Source organism: Lynx rufus, unplaced genomic scaffold (genome assembly GCF_022079265.1).
Source record: "Lynx rufus isolate CCGP_SWC_20201006 ecotype Redwood Valley unplaced genomic scaffold, mLynRuf1.p SCAF_9, whole genome shotgun sequence".
In the NCBI taxonomy this organism is placed as follows: Eukaryota; Metazoa; Chordata; class Mammalia; order Carnivora; family Felidae; genus Lynx; species Lynx rufus.
In genome coordinates, this window is record NW_025814897.1 from 111,711,207 (window position 1) to 111,727,101 (window position 15,895).

At 63.7% G+C, this 15,895-nt stretch overlaps 1 protein-coding gene across 7 annotated transcripts in view; it reads left to right on the forward strand.

Annotated features, from left to right (window-relative positions):
* The window catches only part of TPCN2 (two pore segment channel 2), a 29,166-nt gene extending 13,736 nt beyond the window's left edge, over nucleotides 1-15,430 (forward strand). For 3 of the 7 annotated variants that reach the window (XM_047070721.1, XM_047070719.1, XM_047070720.1), the window contains exons 10-25: nucleotides 336-400; nucleotides 880-980; nucleotides 1,576-1,657; nucleotides 1,883-1,969; nucleotides 2,749-2,868; nucleotides 3,039-3,098; nucleotides 4,965-5,093; nucleotides 5,888-5,937; nucleotides 7,247-7,346; nucleotides 10,953-11,024; nucleotides 12,295-12,368; nucleotides 12,870-12,951; nucleotides 13,041-13,123; nucleotides 13,524-13,605; nucleotides 13,876-13,970; nucleotides 14,615-15,430. In XM_047070721.1, coding sequence (XP_046926677.1) covers nucleotides 336-400; nucleotides 880-980; nucleotides 1,576-1,657; nucleotides 1,883-1,969; nucleotides 2,749-2,868; nucleotides 3,039-3,098; nucleotides 4,965-5,093; nucleotides 5,888-5,937; nucleotides 7,247-7,346; nucleotides 10,953-11,024; nucleotides 12,295-12,368; nucleotides 12,870-12,951; nucleotides 13,041-13,123; nucleotides 13,524-13,605; nucleotides 13,876-13,970; nucleotides 14,615-14,693 — 1,361 coding nt within the window. In that variant the 3' untranslated portion in view covers nucleotides 14,694-15,430. Of the gene's footprint in view, nucleotides 1-335; nucleotides 401-879; nucleotides 981-1,575; nucleotides 1,658-1,882; nucleotides 1,970-2,748; nucleotides 2,869-3,038; nucleotides 3,099-4,964; nucleotides 5,094-5,887; nucleotides 5,938-7,246; nucleotides 7,347-10,952; nucleotides 11,025-11,338; nucleotides 12,260-12,294; nucleotides 12,369-12,869; nucleotides 12,952-13,040; nucleotides 13,124-13,523; nucleotides 13,606-13,875; nucleotides 13,971-14,614 lie in introns of those variants that run through there. The other 4 variants (XM_047070724.1, XM_047070722.1, XM_047070726.1 and 1 more) reach the window with 4 other exon arrangements.
* The last annotated feature ends 465 nt before the right edge of the window (nucleotides 15,431-15,895 follow it).

Below are 15,895 nucleotides of genomic sequence, written 5' to 3' on the forward strand. Positions count from 1 at the left end.
TCCAACCTCGTGGCTTCTCAGTGTGACCATCTCGTGGTCTTTGGTCTGTGACTACCGATGGCCCCCGTGCCCGTGGCTGGGCAGGCCTGGTGTCTTGCGTGTTCATTGGATGAGGACAAGGCTACGTGTGGGGTGACTGGTGTGCCCCGGGCACCTGATGGGAACCACGAGCACGCCCTGCTCTGTGACCATCCCTGCCCTTCTTGCCACCCCCCCCCCCCCGGGGGTTGCTGTGCCCATGTCCCCTCTGTGCCCCTGGATGCCGGCCTGGCCCTGGGCCCCCGGGGTGCTCCCTCTAGACTCTGCCCGATGACTGCGGCTTTTCCCACTCGAAGGAAGCTTGTTTCTGATGAACCTGCTGACGGCCATCATCTACAACCAGTTCCGGGGCTACCTGATGGTGAGCCAGGCCGCTGTCCCTGTTCCCGCCTGAGCAGCTGCCCCTGGAGGCCAAGCGGGGCGCGACCGAGCTGACCGGCCAGGCAGTCCCCGCAGTGAGGGGTGGCCGGCCGGGGGTGGGGTGGCGGCCCCTGCTGGTCTTGGCGCCGCCTCCCGTGGGGAAGCGGGAGCCACGGCACATCCTTGCCGCCCAGGCCGCTTCTAGAGGGAGGCCTCGAGGTCGCCCCTCCCAGGGCAGGCGGCCCCGACCCCACCATGTGTGTGTGAGAGCTGGGGGCCCCAGGCGCGCAGAGCGGAAAAGCATGTCTGCGTGAATTCCGCAGGCCGGGAGGGGTCTGGCCATGCCCCTGGGGCCCGAGGGGGCAAGGGCCACTCCCAGCCGCGGGCGGGTGGGTGCCCCCAGAGGCCGCTGCACAGGAGGGGGTGTGTGGCCGGGAGAGGCCCGACCCTGCCACTCAGAGCCATCGTCCTGGCTTGCAGAAGTCCTTCCAGACCTCGCTGTTCCGGAGGCGGCTGGGGGCCCGGGCTGCCTACGAGGTCCTCTCCTCCATGAGCACACGGGGAGAAGCCCACCCTCGAGGGTGAGTGGCGGGGCTCCCGGGAGCCCCTTCTCCCCGAGGAAGTGGGGGCGCCTGCTGCCGGGAGGGAACGCCTTAGGGGTGGCGTGCTCTGTGGGGCGTTTCCTGGGGACCGCTCTGCCCAGCTCCCTGCGGGCTGGGGCCTGGGCATCCTGAGGACACCGCCTCTCTGGTGCCGCGGGGTCGTCCTCGTGAGCCCCGGAGACCCTGGGCCGGCGGGGGCCGAGGCGCTTTGGCCCTCTCCCCCGACTGCGCCCTTCCTGCGCCCCTGCGCTCGGGCGCCCGAACCAGCAGGACCTGGTCTGGAGGTGGTGTCGGTGTGGAAGGCTCTGGCTCGGACGGCTCGTCAGCCGTGGTGCTGCTGTCGTCCCGCCTGCCGCTTCCGAGGGCCAGCGCGCTCCTCTCGGGGGCACGACAGTAGTGTCTCTGGGCATTTTAGACGACAGGACGTTGGAGGGCCTGTGGTCGGCTCTTTCACGGAGGCCCGTGTCATCGCCCAGGGCGGCTCAGTCGCACGCGCACAGCCCAGGCCAGAGGGGCAGGCGCCGGGTGCGCTGCGCTGGCCGGGCTCACTGGGGCGCGGTGTCTTTCTTCCCAGGGTCGGGGTGGACCCCCAGGACTTCCTGCAGGTGCTCCAGAGAGTCCAGCTGGACAGCCACCAGAAACCGGTCATCATGGAGGTATCGGAGTCCCCTCTTCCCCTTGCCCTCCTCGGTCTGTGATCTGGGCTCCCCCTGGAGGTCACGTCGGCCAGCAACCCCGCTTCCGCACAGGGCGTCATTTCAGATCGGCCGGGGCTGGCCCGGGGGCCGGTGGGGGCCGGGCCCGGCGCACCCTCCTCTCCTGGGCCCTTCCTCCCCTGGGCCCAGCTGACCCTTGCTGACCTGTGTTTCTGTCCTTTGTAGAAGGTGCGTTCCTACGGTGGTGACCTTCTGTCGGCCGAGGAGTTTCAGAAGCTCTTCAACGAGTTTGACAAAAGGGTGATTAAAGAGGTAACTGAGCCACCTGCTTAGGGCCAGGCCACCCGGGGTGAACGGGGAAGTTTACGGTGCGTGTTGGCATTGATCACCCGGGTGACCCTTGGCGTCAGTGCCAGGGATTCTGGCCCTGAGGATGGGGAACGGGAACAGAGGTTGCTGGGCTCTTGGAAACCGAGGAGGTTTTGTTAACCTGATGCAATTCGCAGACCACAGGGACTGGCCTGGGCCAAGCCTGACTCAGGGGAACCTTCTGGATGGGTTTCCCTGTCTGCATGACAGACTCTTACCTACTTCCTGTGTGTCCTTCTCTGGAGCTTCCTGAGTTTGTCCAAAGCGTTTGTCCTTTGTCCTTGACCCTGATTTGTAAAGTCCCCAGACGGGCCTTGGCATCCAGCTCAGCACTGTGTCCAGAAGACTGTCCCGTGTCAGTTACTGGCGTGTAATTTACGTACATTTGTTCACAGAACACTTTGTGTCTGGTGGTAACACCTGGCGTGTGTCCAGGGTCCCCCCCCGGATAGTCCCTCGTGGTTTACTTAAGCCGCTTAGTGACCGTTTAGGCTCTCTCTGCCTCTCTTTTGGTGTTCAAAGACTGCTGGGATGAATGTCTTTGTGCCCCTATTTTCGTGTTTGAGATTATTTTCTCAGGCTGGATAGACTGGGATGAGAGAGAAGGTAGGAAAAGTTGAATCCCAGAATAAGGGGGTGCGGATACCGGAGGGCGCCCAGCGGCCACGTGCCCCCCCCCCCGTAGGCACGTGTGTTTGAGCACATGCGTGTTCCCTCCCCAGCGCCCGCCGCGGCCCGAGTACCGGTCTCCCTTCCTGCGGAGTGCTCAGTTCCTCTTCAGCCACCGCTATTTTGACTACCTGGGGAACCTCATCGCCCTTGGGAACCTCGTGTCCATTTCTGTGCGTGTGCCCTTGCCCTCGTGTGGATGCGGGAGGCGCCTCGCGCCCGCCCCCCCCCCCCCCCCCCCCCCCCCCCCGCCTTGCCCCTGCCCCTGCCCCTCCTCCCGGCCCTCTGCCCGAGGTCTCTGCCCGGCCCGGCCGGCGAGCCGCCTCCCGTTCTGGCTCCGCAGGTGTTCTTGGTGTTCGATGCCGACGTGCTGCCCGGGGACCGTGATGACTTCGTCCTCGGGGTGAGCTCTGGGGCCGTGCGGCCGGGGTGACAGCGGCCAGAGGGAGTGAGTGTGCACGGCCTCCCTGCCCCGGGGCCCTCCTGCTGCAGAGCGGCTCCTCCCGTCGCGGGGCGCCCCCAGAGGAGGGGTGCTGGCCCGGGCGAGGCCGGGGGCAGGGGTGGGGGTGGGGGGCAAGGCAGCGGGTGGGGCCACCCTGTCTTGCCGCCTTGTCTGGCCCTCGGATTTGAGCTTCTCCGTGGCTGGTTCTCAGCCCTTTTTGGAACCGTGAGCTCCTTTCTTAATGTTACATGGTCTCATCAAACTCTCTAGGAATTTAAAAACAATTTTCCCACGTTGGATGTTAAGCAAAGTAGCAGCCACGCCCCTACGGTACCTGACGCCAGAACTCTTAACAAAGCAGGTGTTTTCACGGCGTCGTGAACGATGTTAAAATTGACACAAACGACTACATCTTCTCTAATTACGTAGGAAGCTGTTTGATTTATCTGGTTTAATGTGCCAGGACAGATTGTGTCCTGTGTGTTAGATGTGGAGCAAAACTTATCCAAGTTTAAAAATCGAAACAACGGCTTTTCTGACCTGAAATGCTTGAAATTCCTGCATTTTGCATTTCAGGAAAATCAGATTTTCTTCTTTCTTCTTTCTGTTGTATTTTTTTTCTGGATGACCCCAGAAAGGTTCAGTCTCCTCCTCGTGAATGACACATTCCAGAGGTGGCTGGTTTTCGTTCCTGACAAAAGTCAAATTGGATACACTTGATCTATGTTTTCTCTCTTTTTTCCTTTTTCTTTTTTTAAAAGAGAGAGCACACTGGCTCGAAAAGGGGAGTGGGGTGGAGGGGGAGGGAGGGAGAGAGAGGGAGAGAGGGAATCTTAAGCAGGCTCCACACTCAGTGTGGAGCCTGACGCAGGATTCGATCCCACGACCTGAGCCCTGGGATCATGATCTGAGCTGAAATCAAGAGTCAGACGCTTAACCGACTGAGCCACCCAGGTGCCCTGTATTTTCTCTCTTGTAACGGTAATTGTTCAGCACTAGAGTCAGCCTGGTAGCTTATGAGAGATTTCTGGTCAGATGGGGTCTGACAGCATCTCTTCACGGGTGAGCGAGGCAGCACTAGGAATATGGAATTTTTTTTTTTTTTTAATTTTAACATTTATTTATTATTGAGAGACACAGAGCATGAGCAGGGGAGGAGCAGAGAGAGGGAGACACAGAATCCCAAGCAGGCTCCAGGCTCTGAGCCGTCAGCACAGAGCCCAATGTGGGGCTCGAACTCACAAACTGTGAGATCATGACCTGAGCCGAAGTCAGTCGCCCAACCAGCTGAGCCACCCACGTGCCCTAGGAATATGGCATTTAGACTGGACACCTAGGTGGGGTGACCGCGGTGCTCACCACGCCTCCCCACCCTCGGGACTCCTGTGTCTTACTTCCTGGCTTCAAACACGGACCGGGACCCAGTAGCCTGAGGCCACGTTCAATGCGAAGAGTGTCTCAGACACACCCCCAGAGGCTGGGAGGGCGCTGCCCACAGGAGTTGTTAGAGGTCCCCTGGAGGTTGGACCGGAGGGGCCAGGGCAGAGACAGCCGGGGGCGCAGGCTCGGGGGGCGGTGGGGGGTGGAGTGTGACCCCGGCCTTGCGGGCACAGAGAGGATGTGGGGTCTGGAGACGTGGGGCGGCAGACGTGCGAGTTCTGGAAGCCGGCGTGGGGTTCCAGGCCACCTGAGGGGAGGGTGTGGGGCAGGAGGTTGGGGTGCTGGAGATGCCCCGGGTGTGAGCGGCGGGCGTGTGGGAAGAGGGGAGGCGAGCGGAGGGCGGGTGGCACGGGCTGGACGCGAGGCAGCTGTGTGTGTCCCTTGCAGATTCTCAACTGCGTCTTTATTCTGTACTACGTGCTGGAGCTGCTGCTCAAGGCGTTCGCTCTGGGCCTGCGGAGGTACCTGTCCTATTCCAGCAACGTATTTGACGGGCTCCTCACCGTCGTCCTGCTGGTAAAGTCTGAGACGGGCTGGGCCGCTGGCCTCTCCGGGCGGGCGGTGTGCTCTTTGCGTCTGGCTCTGTGCCATGTCCCGTCCCAGGCCGTCCCTCGGGCGCTGAGGGCCACAGGGAGCCGCGCTCCGGCCTGCAGGGGCAAAGGGCCAGCTTTCGCCCCGGTGCGCTGCTTGGGGGGGGGGGGGGCGGGCGGCCAGTGGGGGCCTGCGGGAGGCGGGGTTTCCGCTGCACTTGAGTGTCACTGGGCAGGCTGCCCGACCCCTGCGGGGGGGCCCAGAGGAGCTCACGGTCCCCGCCCTCTAAGCCGGCCCCGGCCACAGACACTAAGGACAGTGGGACCTTGACGTGGGTGGCAGGAGGGGCCGCGGGGGTCAGGCACCCTTTCCCTAGAACCTGTGGGAGTGGAGGGTCACGCGTGAGGTGTGCGTCGTGGCAGCCATATTGGTCCGACATCTGTTCGTCTTTGATCGGAGGTGTGGGCTCCTTGGGACAGGAACAAAGACGGTCTGAGAGCCGGGCCTCCGGTGGTCTGTCCTTGACCTGGGCTCCTCCAGCCTTTCCGGTGTCCCGCCCTCCCTGTGTATAGGCCACCGCCTCCTGAGACTAGAGTGTGTTTCTCGGCCGCAGGAAGTCCCATGTTTGGAACCAACCCACGGGGACAAGGACGGAGTTCTGACTTCCCCCCAAAGCCCCGTTTGAGGGGGAGCATGTTAGACACGAGCTTTAGAGCTCGTTTGAAAGCCCCCTAGGTTAGGTTGCTGTAGCGATGCCTTCTCTTCTTTTGTGATTAAAGGTTTTGGAGATCTCAACTCTGGCTGTGTACCGATTCCCACACCCAGGCTGGTATGTGACTGGAGAGAACCGAGGGAGGCTACAGCAACCAGCGCCCTGTAGGCCCCAGGGGTGGGTGGCCCGGGCCCATGGCCCGAGTGTTAGGGAAGCAGGTGGCTCAGAACTTGGCCCGCTAGGACTGTGGGAGCAGGTCTCTCGTGGCTCTTGGGGATCCCGTGACATGTCCTAACTCGCCGTCAGATTGATAGGGTTCCCAGAGCTGTGACAAGCCGCTAGCGGGCAGTGGGCTCAGCCCCGGCACCAGGACGGGGCGTGCGGCCCCCGGAGATGCCCCGCGTGCGGCTGGGAGCCGTGTGACCTCGGCTTGTCACCTCCTGCTCTGAGCGCCAGTTTCCCACCCTGTGGGATGGCGGAAGCGGGGGCTGCTGAATCCCCACGGCTGTTGGAGCCCCGCCGACCCTGGTTCTGGCCGCACAGCAGCGTGGCTGTCTGGCCGGGGGGTCCCAGAGCGCCTCGGAGTGTGGCTTGCGGTGGCCGTTGGGTTGCGTTGCCCGGAACACAGCTGCCGCAGCCGGGGCCTGTGCCGGCCCCGCCCTCTCAGTGTCTCGGGGGCTGCTTGTCTGCCAGTGGAGTGGCCCGGAAGTGCCAGCGACTCGGCTTAGCTGCCGCAGGGCCAGCCAGGAAGGGCTTTCGTCGGGGACATGGGTTGGGCGGGGGCTGGTGCTGTCCGTGGTGGTGAGCCGGGGCCCGGCAGGAGCTCAGGCCGCCTGGTTTCTCAAGTGCAGTGAAAACCTGCTTTTGTCCGAGAATCACAGGGGAACATTTTGCGTGAGCGTGAGTTTCGAGTTGACAAGAGCACAGTAAGCTCCGAGGGACACCTAGGGGGTCAGGCTGCAGGGTGGCATCACAGGAGAGGGCAGAGTCAGGACGGGGGTGGAGTCAGGAGACAGGGTCGGGTGATAGGGACAGGGGACGAGGTCAGAGGGAGGGGTTGAAATAGGAGGGTGGTTAGGGTCAGCGGAGAGGGACGGGACCGGCTCAGGGACCACGTCTCTTCCACTCGGGCTGGGACCAGAGTTGGGGTGTTCCGGCCTCTGGAACCTGAGTGTCTGTCGTGTGAGGTCGGGGTGCTATGGCTGGGCACCAGTGTGAGGGGCTGTGCCTTGACCCGTGCTGTCCTGGGCCGGCAGGTGTGGGCAGTCCGGGCTCAGCGTGTGCCAAGACGGGGCCCCCCTCCCCCGCGCCCCCCGCCCCGTTGCTCTCTGCGTCTCTGTTTCTCTGTGTCTGAACACACACCTCCCGGTCTTCCTGTCGCCGACGTCTCGAGGCCCTCCCGACCGTCTCCTGTGTGTCTCTCCAGGAAGCCAGAGATGCTGGGCCTGCTGTCGCTGTGGGACATGGCCCGGCTGGTGAACATGTTCATCGTGTTCCGGTTCCTGCGCATCATCCCCAGCATGAAGGTACGTGTGTGCCTGACGCCCTCACCTCGCCACCCTGCCTTACTGCCCCTGCTGTGGCCTTGCTCTGGGGAGTCGGTGAGCCTGGGCAGGGGGGGACCGAGAGCAGGACCGTCGTCCCCTTGGTCTCCCTGGGGCGTGTCCCCAGCCCTGCACTGCAGCCGGGTGATGCTGGGGGCAGTTCCAGCCCTGCTTTTATGCATGAGGAGAGGGAGGCCAGCGCAGGTGGACCCATGTGGGGCACCGCGGCCATCTGCGGCGGTAGCTTTGGGCTCTTTGGGGCCCCTGGCGTTGGTGAGGGGCAGGGTCTGGAGCTCTTGGAACGCGCATGTTCCCAGGAGTCCTGAGGTTTCTAGAAGGTCGTGGGCGTGGGCTCTCAGTGGCTTCTAGTAATGAGGGGTGAAGGCGGGATGGGCCAGGGTACTCCTCTCCAGGACCCCCAGTGCAGGCGTGGGGTTGGCTGGGGTGCTAGTCTCTGGGACCCCGATGCGGGAACCCGGTGGCTTGTGACATCTACGAGCCTCGTTTTCTCTTAACGTGCCCACAGGGAGGGACACCAGCCTTGAGGGGAGGGGAGCCGGGCGAGGAGGGGATCTAGGCCCAGCGCCCACCCGGCACAGAGGTAGAGTTTGCTCCTCCTGCTTTCCTAAGAACTTTTCGGGAGAGAAGAATCCAAGGACATCACGCCCTTTCCACGTGTCCGAGTCCCTCCCCCTGAGCTCGTCTCTTCTTTCTGCCTCGCCGTGCACCTGTCCCTTCTGGGGCTACCTGTTTCCAAGCAGAGCTTCCCATCCGAAGGGGGCCTGGGGCCCTGGGTGCAGCTGGGGGCCGCCGCCCACATGCGTGTGGGGACGCGTGTGCACACGCGGTCCCCTGCGTGCACGTGATCACACATGTGCTCGTAACTACACCGCGCATCTCATTACATATTCCCGTGCTGACACGCCCGTGCAAGTACACGGTGACCACACGCGGTAACACACCTGTACGTGTAACTGCACGTGTCGTGCACGTGTAGCACGGTAGCCACGCTTAATCGCTTGCACACACACACACACACACACACACACACACACACACACACGGTGCTTTCTGTCGTGTAGCATCCAGTGTTAGGATCTAACGCATCACGTGGGGAAAATGAACTAATTGGAGGGCTCTTCCCTGGGGCTCAGGCTTGCATGTGAGGGGAGCAGCCCTCTGTGGGTGGGGTGCCTGGTGCATGTCCGGAGCTCCCTTTCTCAGACCTGGTCCCTGGGGCTGACCTTTCTCAGACCTGGTCCCTGGGGCTGACCTTTCTCAGACCTGGTCCCTGGGGCTGACCTTTCTCAGACCTGGACCCTGGGGCTGACCTTTGTCAGACCTGGTCCCTGGGGCTGACCTTTCTCAGACCTGGACCCTGGGGCTGACCTTTCTCAGACCTGGACCCTGGGGCTGACCTTTCTCAGACCTGGTCCCTGGGGCTGACCTTTCTCAGACCTGGTCCCTGGGGCTGACCTTTCTCAGACCTGGACCCTGGGGCTGACCTTTGTCAGACCTGGTCCCTGGGGCTGACCTTTCTCAGACCTGGACCCTGGGGCTGACCTTTCTCAGACCTGGACCCTGGGGCTGACCTTTCTCAGACCTGGTCCCTGGGGCTGACCTTTCTCAGACCTGGTCCCTGGGGCTGACCTTTGTCAGACCTGGACCCTGGGGCTGACCTTTCTCAGACCTGGACCCTGGGGCTGACCTTTGTCAGACCTGGTCCCTGGGGCTGACCTTTGTCAGACCTGGTCCCTGGGGCTGACCTTTCTCAGACCTGGACCCTGGGGCTGACCTTTCTCAGACTTGGACCCTGGGGCTGACCTTTCTCAGACCTGGTCCCTGGGGCTGACCTTTCTCAGACCTGGTCCCTGGGGCTGACCTTTCTCAGACCTGGTCCCTGGGGCTGACCTTTGTCAGACCTGGACCCTGGGGCTGACCTTTCTCAGACCTGGACCCTGGGGCTGACCTTTCTCAGACCTGGTCCCTGGGGCTGACCTTTGTCAGACCTGGACCCTGGGGCTGACCTTTCTCAGACCTGGTCCCTGGGGCTGACCTTTGTCAGACCTGGACCCTGGGGCTGACCTTTGTCAGACCTGGTCCCTGGGGCTGACCTTTGTCAGACCTGGACCCTGGGGCTGACCTTTCTCAGACCTGGTCCCTGGGGCTGACCTTTGTCAGACCTGGACCCTGGGGCTGACCTTTCTCAGACCTGGACCCTGGGGCTGACCTTTGTCAGACCTGGACCCTGGGGCTGACCTTTCTCAGACCTGGACCCTGGGGCTGACCTTTCTCAGACCTGGACCCTGGGGCTGACCTTTCTCAGACCTGGTCCCTGGGGCTGACCTTTCTCAGACCTGGTCCCTGGGGCTGACCTTTCTCAGACCTGGACCCTGGGGCTGACCTTTCTCAGACCTGGACCCTGGGGCTGACCTTTGTCAGACCTGGTCCCTGGGGCTGACCTTTGTCAGACCTGGTCCCTGGGGCTGACCTTTCTCAGACCTGGACCCTGGGGCTGACCTTTCTCAGACCTGGACCCTGGGGCTGACCTTTCTCAGACCTGGTCCCTGGGGCTGACCTTTCTCAGACCTGGTCCCTGGGGCTGACCTTTCTCAGACCTGGTCCCTGGGGCTGACCTTTGTCAGACCTGGACCCTGGGGCTGACCTTTCTCAGACCTGGACCCTGGGGCTGACCTTTCTCAGACCTGGTCCCTGGGGCTGACCTTTCTCAGACCTGGACCCTGGGGCTGACCTTTCTCAGACCTGGTCCCTGGGGCTGACCTTTGTCAGACCTGGACCCTGGGGCTGACCTTTCTCAGACCTGGTCCCTGGGGCTGACCTTTGTCAGACCTGGACCCTGGGGCTGACCTTTCTCAGACCTGGTCCCTGGGGCTGACCTTTCTCAGACCTGGACCCTGGGGCTGACCTTTCTCAGACCTGGACCCTGGGGCTGACCTTTGTCAGACCTGGACCCTGGGGCTGACCTTTCTCAGACCTGGACCCTGGGGCTGACCTTTCTCAGACCTGGACCCTGGGGCTGACCTTTCTCAGACCTGGTCCCTGGGGCTGACCTTTCTCAGACCTGGTCCCTGGGGCTGACCTTTCTCAGACCTGGTCCCTGGGGCTGACCTGGCCACCGTGGGCCTGTGCTTGTGTGGAGCCTCCAGACCAGAGAGGAGCAGCCAACCCAGCCTCAGTGGGTCGCTGGGCAGTGTGATCTGAGCCCCCGTGTGCCGTGGCTTCGCCACAGGACTCGGGATCGAGACACAGCTGCGTCTGGGCGGCTGGAGGCATTGGTGGGGGGCACGTGGGCGTATCTGGGCGTGCGTCTCTGAGTATGAGTGCGTGTGGCGGGCGTGGATGTATCTGCGTGTGCGGGTGTTTATGGGCGGCTGTGGGACGTTTGTCCTGCTGTGCGCTATGTAGGGGTGTGCGTGTGCATGCAGTTGTGTGCGTGCGCAGGTGGGTAGGTTGGTGGTCCACTGGTCGCGTCCCGCCTCTCCGGGCCAGGGTCTGGGTGGCGGGCAGGGTCGGCATCACCTCAGTGGGGCCAGAGAGAGCAGGGCCGTGCCTTCTTCTCGTCCTCAGCTGATGGCCTTGGTGGCCAGTACCATCCTGGACCTGATCAAAAACATGCGGGCCTTCGGCGGGATCCTGGTGGTGAGTGTGGCTGTGGGGGTGGGGGTGGGGGTGAGCCTGAGCTCGGCCGGAGGCCGGGTGAGCGCGGGGCTGGCCGGCCCCTCCGGAGGAAGGGGGGCCCTGGGTGAGGTGGCCGTGTGTCCGGGCCGGGAAGCCGCGTCGCCTCCTGCCAGTGCAGAGGGCGGACCTCAGGGCTGGTCTGCGGGGAGGGCTGCCCGACCGCGCTCCCTCTCTGTGCCAGAGATCCCGTCGGCCGCTTGGAATCCCTCACGTTTCTCGGATCGCGGGCCGCGTTGAGACACTGGTGTCCTTTTCTTTTTTTCTTTTTTTAAAAGTTTGTTTGTTTTGAGAGAGAGAGAAGGCGGTTGGGGAGACCGAACATCCCAAGCAGCCGTTGTGCTGTGAGCGCAGAGCCCCACGTGGGGCTTTGGTCTCATGAACCGCGAGATCGTGACCTTGGCCCAAATCGAGAGTCAGGTGCTTAACCGACTGAGCCACCCAGGCGCCCCCCGAGACGCTGATTTTAGAAGTATGAGAGGCACTAGGGGTCCCTGCAGCCCCCGGAGAGCCCAGATGGGGTTTAGTCCTCCCTCCTTGCTGAGGGGGGTCTCGGGAGCCCCCAGCCGTGTCGCCCGAGGTGCTGCTGGCTCTGCCTTGTGGCCCCGCCCTGGCGGGCAGGGGGGACACCGAAGGCTGCTCTCGGCACGGAGCCCAGCAGTGGGGACTGGGTTAGGCTGGGCTGTGTGCCCCTTCCTTCTCCTGCTGGGCTCATTGGGGACAGGTGGGGATGGGTCGGGCCGCTGGTGGCCTCGTCCCTCTGTGGCACGAGCCTGCTGGGTGGTGCTCCTTGGACCTCATCACCTCCTGGAGAAGCCTGGCCGGTTCCTACCTGCCCCTCCCTTGGGGACCCCTCCCCCGGGGCCCCCTTCCCCTAGGACTGGCGTCTGCCTCCAGTGGAGCCCGGGGTAGGGGTCCTTCTTACCTCTTTCCTGCCACACCTGTCCCAGAGAAGAGGCGCACAGCCTCGCTTCGACTTGGCCGCCTCGGTCTTTCCCCTGGGCCCCCAGTTCATCTTTGTGGCTCCCCTGGTAGCGGTGGCTCCTTGCTCCTTCACTGGGGGGCAGGTTGGTGGCCAGGAGAGGGTGCCCGGGAGGGGAAGTCCTGGTGCTCCTGGGGGAGGCCAGCCGTACCCGTGGCTGGGGGCTGGGGGCAGGTGGCCTTCACATGCTCAGCCCGGCCCTGTGGCTCTGTGTGCCGGTGGCATTGACCGGGCCCGGCCCCGCCTCCCTAGGTCGTGTACTACGTCTTTGCCATCCTGGGCATCAACCTGTTCCGAGGTGTCGTCGTGGCGCCTGGAAACGGCAGGTGAGTGGGGCCTGAAGGTGCCAAAGGGAGTGCGTCTTGGGGTGCGGAGTCTGGGGGTGTGGAGGAGCATGAGCCTGGATGGTGGTGCGGGGGGCGGGCCTCCTGGTCCTCGTTCCTTTGCCTCCCCACCTCCCCTCCCCTCGCCCCCTCCCCTCCCTCACCCAGACTCTGCACTGAGAGCGTGTCTGAAGCCTGCTCAGCACAGCGGCCCCACCCCTGTGCCCCACTTGGGAGCTTCAGGCCAGGCCATGCCCTGGTGGAGCGGAGCGCGGGGCCAGACCTAGAGCCGGCTGTCTGGGAGGCTCGGTTTCCCCTGTTTGTCTGCGGCTCTCGGCCCCTGGCCGTCCTCGCGGCACCTCCGGAGATGGGGGCATTTCTGTCTCTACCTTCTCGGGCCCAGACCGGTTCCAGGCGTGCAGGGGCTGAGGCAGTGCCGGGGCCCCCGTGTCCGTGTCCCCGTCCCCACCCCCACCCCTGACCCAGCTTGTCGTGTCCCTGCAGCCTGGCCCCCGACAACAGCTCGGCGCCCTGCGGAAGCTTCGAGCAGCTGGAGTACTGGGCCAACAACTTTGATGACTTCGCGGTGAGCCCCTCACGCCCTGCTCCGCGGGACCCCTGCCCTCCCGACCCCCTTCCTCTGCCCTCCTGGAGCCCGTGTGTGCGTCCCCGCAGGCCGCCCTGATCACTCTGTGGAACGTGATGGTGGTGAACAACTGGCAGGTGTTTCTGGACGCCTATCGGCGCTTCTCGGGCCCGTGAGTGACCCCGCCCCCGCCGTGTAACTGGGCCGTGCGACCCTGGGCTCGCCAATCCTGGGGACCGCCGGGGGGTGAGGCTCCTCAGGCCGCTGGGAGCCCTGGGGGCAGGCTGAGGGGAGGAGAGCCTGGAGCCTGGGGGACTCAGACGGCCCCAGCGGAGGGTCCCGGCTTCGAATCCCAGCCAAATCGCTTGCTGGCCGTGCTGCCTTGGCGATTCGTTGACCGCTTCCGGGAGCCTTGGTTGGGCGGCTGGAAAACAGGACTGGTGGCGCCACAGAGTCAACGGCAGGACTCGCTGAGAGCCGCTGCTTACGCGCCGTCAGGTGCACGGTGCCCCCCGCGTGCGCGTGTGGCCTGGGTGGCTCACGGTGGCCCCCGCGGCCTTCCTCCTCCACAGGTGGTCGAAGATGTACTTCGTGTTGTGGTGGCTGGTGTCATCTGTCATCTGGGTCAACCTGTTTCTGGCTCTGATTCTGGAGGTATCAGCCGAGGCTCCGTCCTGCCCTTGGGGCCTGGCGCTGCTCGCCCTGGCTGCCGGGAGCCCCTTGGAATGCCCTCGACCCCTGATGTGTGGGGGTCCTCGGCCGCCGGGTGGGCTGGGGGTGGCCATCAGGCGTGGGCCCTGGATCCCAGCGTCGGGGTGAGCTCCGCTCCCTGCCGTGGACGCCTGGCCGACGCCGGAGGGGAAGAGGCTGGTTCGTGTGGGACGCACGCCCACTGGGCCCCCTCTCCCCCCGCCTGCTCCCCAGAATTTCCTCCACAAGTGGGACCGCCGCGCTCACCTGCAGTCCCTCGCTGGGGACCCAGATACGTGCTGTCAGGTGACTGTGGATCTCCTGTTCAGGTGTGTGGATGAGGAAGGGGGCGTCTGCTTGGCTTCTGGGCGGGGAGGGGGAGAGGCCGGGAGGTGGCCGGCAGGCGGGCGTCCTCTGTGACTGTCTCCCCACGAGCCCCCGGTCCCTTGCCTTCCTCCCACCGACTTCCGAGCCGGGACCAGGGCGTGGGCTTCCTCTGCTCCTGCTGCCGGGGCCGTGAGCTCTGTGCTGTTGTCCGGTGGGCGTGTAAGGCGACAGGCTCAGCTTCCCTTAGTCGCCAAGCGATTCTCCCCGCGGGTGGAGGCAGGTGGCCCTAGGAATGCTTGCCCGCCCTTCCCCACGGTGGAAGCCATCCTCTGCCGGTACAGGAAGGCGGGGGTCTCCCAGGGACAGGCCAGCGGGGGCGACCCTTCCCCCCGCCCCCGTGAGCGTGTGCTGTGCTGTAGCCGCTGGCTGGCGTGGAGGGGCTTCCTCCCGGGCTTTCAGCACCGTGCTCACATCCCAGACGTGGAAACGCGTCCTCGTGTCCGCGGTCCTCCCCAAGCTGTGCACGGGCCTGAGGATTCCTGAGCGGGGAGCAGGGCCTCTCCGAGTCATGCTCACGCTCTTCTGGAGGCACCCGGGTCACTCTCCGGAGCTCCCCACACGTCTTTCCCTCCCCCCGACTCCACAGGGACGTCCTGGAGGAACCCACGGAGGAGGAGCTGCTGGAGAGGCTGAGCTGTCACCCGCACTTGCGGCTGTGCAGGTGACCCCTAGGTGTGCCGTCCTGGCACGGGCGGCAGGTGGCCGTGTGGCCTCGAGACGGACGCCCATCGAGGCAGCAGCCCAGGAGGAGAGACTTTGCGTGGCCGGAATTCTCCACCCACGCGAGGCGGGAGCGGAGAGCAGGGCCCTGTTCGCTGCCCGGCAGAACCACCACCTACCAGCGGCTTTTCCTCGCGGCGCCTTGGGCTCCGCGCCCGGCCGCTTTCTTTGGTCGGCCGCTGCAGTGAGACTTTGACTTTTCTACACCCGGGTGGAGGGTGACTCCCCGGGACCTTTGAGACAGTCTGGAAAGCAGGAGGCAGTGGCCTTCCTCGTGGGCCCTGCGATTTCCGTGGTGCCTTCGCTGCCGGTGGCCTTCAGGGACCACGGGCCCTCCTGGGGCCTGCACGGGCCAACCGGCAGCTTTCCAGGGCATTCAGTTTGGGTGGTTTTAGAGGAAGAGAATCTTAAGGGTTTTATTGTTTTATGGCTCCCATGAGTATTGATTGGACAGATTTCTTTACGGGTCAGAATGCCCATAGTTTTTATCCTTGCGAAGAGTGAGGTTGTCATTCTTACGTGGACACAGCTCCAATCCTGCTTCTCTGGAGCAGGGTGGCCAGGTAGGGTTGTTTAGGTTGTGCACTGTAAACCTGGCTGCGAGGGTGTGTCCAGGCACTGGAATGTCTCCCCAGGGTGACGGGTACCTTTTTCTAACTTGCATAAAGGCATGTGTAAGCCAGCGGCTCTGCTTTTCTTCCTCTAAGTTTATCTTGAGAGCGAGAGAGAACGCATGTACGAGTGAGTGGGGGAGAGGCAGAGGGAGAGAAGAGAGGATCCCGGGCAGGCTCCACACCGTCAGCACGGAGCACAGCGCAGGGCTCGATCCCACGAACCGTGAGGTCATGACCTGGGCCGAAACCAAGAGCCGGACGCTCAACTGACTGGGCCCCCAGGTGCCCCAATGGTAGCTGGACTTTATGTGTCTGCAGGGCGTGTGGCCCAGGGGGCAGAAGTGCGTAATGTGTGACAGGCCATATTGCCACTTGAGCCACCGTACATCCAGGAAAACCGTCAAGAGTGTTCTCATTTCAAGGGCCGACTCGAGTGCTTGCCGGGAGCCCCTGCAGGTCTGTGTCAACCAGGATTGGAATCCTGGAAACTAATGCCGGGACCGATTAGTGCCGTCTGCTGTGGGCACCGAAGG